The sequence below is a fragment of the Hakea prostrata genome, chromosome 9 (genome assembly GCF_041222555.1).
Source record: "Hakea prostrata isolate BN-2017 chromosome 9, UWA_Hpros_2, whole genome shotgun sequence".
Taxonomy (NCBI): Eukaryota; Viridiplantae; Streptophyta; class Magnoliopsida; order Proteales; family Proteaceae; genus Hakea; species Hakea prostrata.
Window position 1 is genome coordinate 11,141,704 of NC_142608.1, and position 6,107 is coordinate 11,147,810.

Here is a 6,107-nt window from a genome sequence, read left to right on the forward strand (position 1 = left end):
GATAAGGAAAAGGCTTGAACCTTAAAGAGAAGATCAACAAAATTTGTTTTGAAAAATGGACTACTCTACAAAAGTACCATTACTGGTCCATTGCTAAAGTGTTTGGGATCCTCAAACGCTCAATACACTTCAACAGAAGTTTACGAAGGGATTTGTGGAAGTCATATAGGTGCGAGAGCTTGAACTTATAAGATCTTAAGACAAGGATTCAATTGGTCACGAATGCAGCATGACGCGATGAATTATGTAAAGAAATGTCATCAGTGTTAGATCCACACTTCAATACAGAGGCAACCTGACAATTAACTGATTTCTATTCTCAGCCCAATACCTTTTGCTATGTGGAGAATGGATATCTTTGGTCCATTCCCCATAGCTTCAGGAGGAAGAAAATTCGTTGTGGCAGTGATTGATTATTTTACCAAGTGGATAGAAGCTGAGGCTTTAGTGACCATAACTAATAATCAGATAGAGAAATTCTTCTAAAATAAGGTCCGATTTAGATTTGGTTTGCCTAAAATTCTACTCACAAATCATGGTAAGCAGTTCGATAACGAAAGATTTAAAGAGTTTTGCACACATTACCACATAAAGTATAGAAATTCCTCTTTTGCTTATCCACAGTAACAAATAGATTGAAATAAAATAATAATAATAAATAAATAAATAAATAACTCTTCTTTAAGGGATTGCGAGACGGCTGGATAAGGCAAATGCTCAATGGGTAGAAGAATTGTCATATGTGCTTTGGGTATACAAAACTACTGCTCAGACTCCAATAGGAGAGACACCTTTTAAGCTAACGTATGGATTTGAAGCTTTGGCCCCAGTGAAGGTAGTAGCCGAATCAAAGAGTGGACTCAACTGGCAGACTAATTCATTTTGAAATAGTCAATCACCACTCAACTCACTATTAAAATGATCAGAAGAATTCGATCCAGTAATGAATGAAGAGGGTCTAAAGCAAATTTGGAGTTCATACATGTAGTCAGAGAAATTTTGTTATATTGAAATATAGAATATCAACAAAGGACAACAACATACTACAATGCAAAGATCCGGCCTAGATCAAGTATGAGTCATAAGCCAAACATTGAACAATTACTAATGCAACAGAAATAAAAGCATAATGTACAATAATACAAGTGATACAAATTGAAATTTGACTAATCACTTAGGTTTACATAGCTGAAAGTAACTACATTTGTGATGACATAAAAGGAAAATTCTTAGAAACTATCTATTTAGGTAATTGTTTATGAGAATCGAGCTGATCTCTCATAGCTCGAGATTCCTCCTCTAGTAGTGTCAGTCAATCTTCTATAATGTATAGGTGTGTCTCTATCATCTCTTGTGTGGAAGTTATCGCTGACAACTGAGAAACCACACCCGATGCCTCGGAAGTTGAATGTGATATACCTCCAACCTCAAAATGTCAAGCTGGAATAGTTTCCTCCTCATCTTCCTAAAACTCCTGATCATCATCATCATCATCTTGAGCTTGAACCTCATCCTCATCCTCATCCTCATCCTTAGTATCCTCATCGTCCTCATCATCATCTGCATCCTGAGCCTAAATCTCATGTGAAGTTTGGATTGTTGCCTCCTTATCCTTGAATAATTTCTACTTGTGTGATGTGTGTTGTTCTTGGGAAAGACCTTTGAAACCCTAGAACCCTTTGGGAAGCCTAGAAAAAATTTCTTCAGGTTCGTTATTCGTAGCCTTTGTTCCTACCTTCATTCGATTTGTTACCTGTGCATCTCTTGCATTCTTACCATTTGCTTGTTTGAGTTCCTCTCAGCCGTTTAAGAAGTCAGCCAAGAGTCTAGTGTTCTGTACCTATTAGATCTGTTTTTCGTTGTACCTTCCATCCCCTTGGTAAAGATTCGGTGGAAGAATCACACCCCTGAAGAAGTTTCCCCATCTTGTTGGAAGCCCAGCTATGCTTTTTAAGGGGTGAGATTGTGAAATCCCACCTAACCCTAACCTTGCTGCTGTGCCAAATGCATACATACCATATGCATTGTTTGATTTATTCTCTGTCGTATGAATTGTCTAGTTTCGTTTGGTAAAAATTTACCTCTTTACCAAACGAAATTGATCTATTCTCTCTTTTATTCCTTCTAGTGCCTTCTATTCCCTTTGATAGGAGGTTGATCTTAAGTCATTCCCATGACTAATCCTTCAACTACCACCTTCCCTTATATATATATATATATATATATATATATATATATATATATATATATATATATATATATATATATATATATATATATATATATATATATATATATATATATATATATATATATATATTATATATATATATATATATATTCATGTTTTCCCATCAAAACTTAATTTGGTGCGTGTGATTGCTGTGAAAATCGCTCTAATCGTTAATGGTTTTCTTCGACATCAAAACAATTCAATATTTATTACACTTCAATTTTTTTAACAGTGATGATTTACGATGTTAAGATCTATAAAAATGGAAACAGCATTAAAATGAAAATTCGCCAACTCCAAAAGTCTGGTCATGTTCTTGAATTTTTTATCATTTTAAATTTTGATTCTTTTACTTTCTTTTATTGGAGTTTTCCTTTTCTTTCTTTTTTGTTGGGGAAGGGGACAGCCGGGTTTGCTTGTTTGTTAATATATCTTTAAGTAACAATATTTGCATGAATGGCATAAATACCTATAAAGAAAGAGCAAACCCTGACATCAGGGGCGGAACCAGAATTCAATAGTGGGGAGGGGCCAAATAATAAAAGTTCAAATTGGGGAAGCACACCTACATATATTTTGTGGGGCCCACATATATTTGACAAAAATAGATAAATTATTAATAATGATATTTTTTTCAACAAGATATAGGTAAATTAAAGCATCAATTAAAATAAAAAATACACGTGACTTTAACCCTAAAAAATTTGCAAAAATAAAAAAAAATTAATAAGAGATGCAAACCAATGGTTAGTTAGTTAAATTACAATTATAGACATTTTATTTACAATATAAAATCAAATAATAAAAATTGCAAAAGAAATACAAAAACAAAGAATATAAAATCAAATAAAAAATAACATAAAAATAAATAAAAGAGAAAATATAAATAAATTGAAAGAGAGAGAGAGAACCTAATTGTGCAGAAGATGTTTACGAATGAGGGTTGGTTGAGTGGTAAAGATCCATACTTCTCATTGGGAGGTCTTGGGTTCGACCCTTGCGGATGGCATTACATTTCCAGTATTAAAAAAAGCACCAGTACCAAAAAAAAAAAAAAATCCCAAAATTTCCTTAATCTGCACTTATAGAATAAATAAGAAGAAAAGAAAAGAATGAGAGAATAAATAGAGATTGAGGAGTTAATTTCCATTAAGAATGACATTTTGAATATTTAATAATATCTTTTTTTTCAAAAATTTTCCTTAACACACGTTTATAGAAAGAGAATATATAGGAAGAAAAGATGTGAGAGAGAAGAGCAGAGAGAACTAATTGAAATTGAGGAGTTGGTTTCCATTAGAAATGGCATTTTGAATACTAAATAATAATTTTTTTTGAAAAATTTACCTTAGCCCACGTTTATAGAAGGAGAATAAATAGGAAGAAAAGATGTGAGAGAGAAGAGATAGGAGAATAAATAAGGATTGAAGATTTATTTTTTAAATAGAAATGACATTTATACCCATTATTTTACATTTAAAAATTATTTTCAAATTAAGGGAGGAGGGGAAATAGTGATATTTCACATGTGAGAAGAGAAATAGCTGAAAAAATGAAAAAAAATTAATATAAAAAATAAAAAACTTAAACAAATAATAAAAAAATTTAAAAATCCGGACGGGCCATGGCCCCCGGCCCCGGCCCCTTAGTGGGTCCGCCCCTGCCTGACATAGTCTCATTTGATTGTCTTTGGCATCTCTTCAAGGGAATTAGAGTAACGGTAGTAAAAAAATGTGGCTATAATCCTTCACTAGTAAACACAAATAGTTCAAAAATAAACCATAGTCCAAGGGGTAGATAGAGCCAACCATCCCATCTCCTCCCATTTCAAAGGTAATAGAAGCACCCATGGAAGCAAAAGCTATTGGTGTTCTAATGGAGACTTTTCTTTTTTTCTTTTATTTTGGGTAATCTGTTCTAATTGAGACTTGAGACCACACAGAGAGGAAAGAAGCACAAGCATTTCTGTTCTATTCATGTTTCAAACAATACACAAACCCTACGACTAACATTCTAATTTTCAACACCTATTCACTAGATAAGCCATTAATGGGGGTTAAGGGTGTGGGGAACAAAAAACCAAACAGATAAGTGATGTACAAGTTTTATTGGTGGTGGTGGGCAGCGGCTGCTAAGCTAAGTAATGTTAGTTCCAGGCAGCCCAATTGGCTGCACTGCCAACACGAGGCATGCAAGTGTTCCTGGAAAAAGCATCAACCTTAAAGATGGCCCCACACATGGCACCTTCACTGTCTACCCTCGGCATTGCCTTCAGCTTGTTCATCGGATGCTCGAAGCTCGTCAACCCTCCTCCACTGTGAAACATGCAACCTGGAACAACCACGAACCCAAAAAGGCAAAAACCCATTAATTATTAGGTTAAAAGGAAATCGGAACCAAAATCCCTCAAATTTCTGATGTGTTCTCTAACATACCAGTCGGAAAAGGTGCGAAGGATTTGCCGCAGCTTGTTTTGATGACCTCCAGATCGTCAGAAACCACAACCGAATCATCTTCTGCAATGCCCCAGTGCAACTTTACTCTTCCATCCGAGCTCTGCTCAGAAACACAAACAATTAAACAGGTATGTTCTCTGTCATGTTATTTACTTTATAAGATTCAGATTTAGAGAGAGTGAGAGAGATTGGAAGAAGATTGAACACACCAGAGCAGCAAACACAGTGCCTTCCTTGCGATCAAACACGACAAAACCAAAACTTCCATCGAGTTCCTTGACGACTTGATCAGCAGGGTAAGGTCCCCTGTCTCGGAGAGTTCGGTAGGCCTCAATCACAAGCATCGCCTCGTTAGCATTCTTAGACAATCCATACTGCTTGATCAGACTGCAAAGGTTGTTCAAGCTCCCAAGAAACACACAATATATCTCATCATATCCGCAGAACAACCTGCAATTTTGATTCAATAAGCTTTTCTTTTTCAAATGCGAACTCGAAGAAAGAAATCAAACAAAATTAATGAATGAATTAACACCTTTGGTTAGTGAGCGAGTAGATTCGGTCAGGACGAACGTAAGCTAGAACCGCATCGTTGTTGAAGGACATGGAGAAGGCATTATCTGGATGTGAAGAGATGAAATCGTTGAGAATTTCCTGGGGCAAATTGGATCTTTTAGCCCTCTTAGATGAAACAGGGCAGTTCAGCTCCTCTGGTGGATGTGCAACCGCCTTGTTGAAGATCGCCAACATCTTTGAATATCTTTGATTTCTAGGTAGGGCTTGAATTGGAACAATCGAATTGAAGTCTATGAAACTAAACTAAAACTGGAAACAGTAACTCTGAAATTTAAGGAAAACAAAACAAGGATCGATGAGATGAAGGAGGAGGAGATATGTCTAATGTATTTATAGATGGATAAGGTGAGTAGATTTTAGCTTTTGCCAGAAATTAAAAAAAGTTGGTGACGCAGTGACATGTCAGATATTATCCAAAAACTTAGATCTTCGTGCAAGGTAAATGGATAAGATTTTAAAAAGGTAGCAGGTCAGCCGTTAGAATTGAGTCCGGGTCAGCGACCTTGACGCTTCCGGATGGGTATCGATTTGTAATTATAATTTATAACTATTAAAAATGAAACGAATGTCCAAATCGAATTTAAATGGGTTGTTGTATTTGACTGGAGGGGTAAAGCCCAAATGGCAAATGGTTTGGGTTGGTTCGGATCAACCATGTGTGGTTTGTAAGGATGTCAACGGTGCTGTTTGGAGCAGTTTTGGGTTGGGCTTAATGGTTTCGGACTTAAATACAACTAACCCAAATACGGCACATTAGCAAAATAATAGTTTTCGGCCGGTTTAAGGCCCTTTTTGGTATCAATTATCATTGTCAATTATGAGAAATTTTCATTATTTTAAAT

At 35.5% G+C, this 6,107-nt stretch overlaps 1 protein-coding gene across 1 annotated transcript; it reads right to left on the reverse strand.

Annotated features, from left to right (window-relative positions):
* Positions 1-4,174: 4,174 nt before the first annotated feature.
* On the reverse strand, positions 4,175-5,576 carry LOC149004631 (stem-specific protein TSJT1-like). Its single transcript, XM_089168679.1, has 4 exons — positions 5,225-5,576; positions 4,899-5,139; positions 4,669-4,789; positions 4,175-4,564 (listed from the first exon to the last, which is right to left on the reverse strand). Exons 1-4 carry the CDS (start codon positions 5,437-5,439, stop codon positions 4,380-4,382), a joined length of 762 nt encoding a protein of 253 aa, XP_089024805.1. The 5' UTR covers positions 5,440-5,576; the 3' UTR covers positions 4,175-4,379.
* Positions 5,577-6,107: the final 531 nt, after the last annotated feature.

Bases quoted from the DNA above. Each gene is read 5' to 3' on its own strand.
- LOC149004631 (XM_089168679.1), bottom strand. From the start codon at position 5,439: ATGTTGGCGATCTTCAACAAGGCGGTTGCACATCCACCAGAGGAGCTG. The intron at 4,790-4,898 runs GTGTGTTCAATC...GTTTCTGAGCAG, and splicing joins GCACTGTGTTTGCTGCTCTG to AGCTCGGATGGAAGAGTAAA. The intron at 4,565-4,668 runs GTATGTTAGAGA...TGGTTGTTCCAG, and splicing joins CTTCGCACCTTTTCCGACTG to GTTGCATGTTTCACAGTGGA.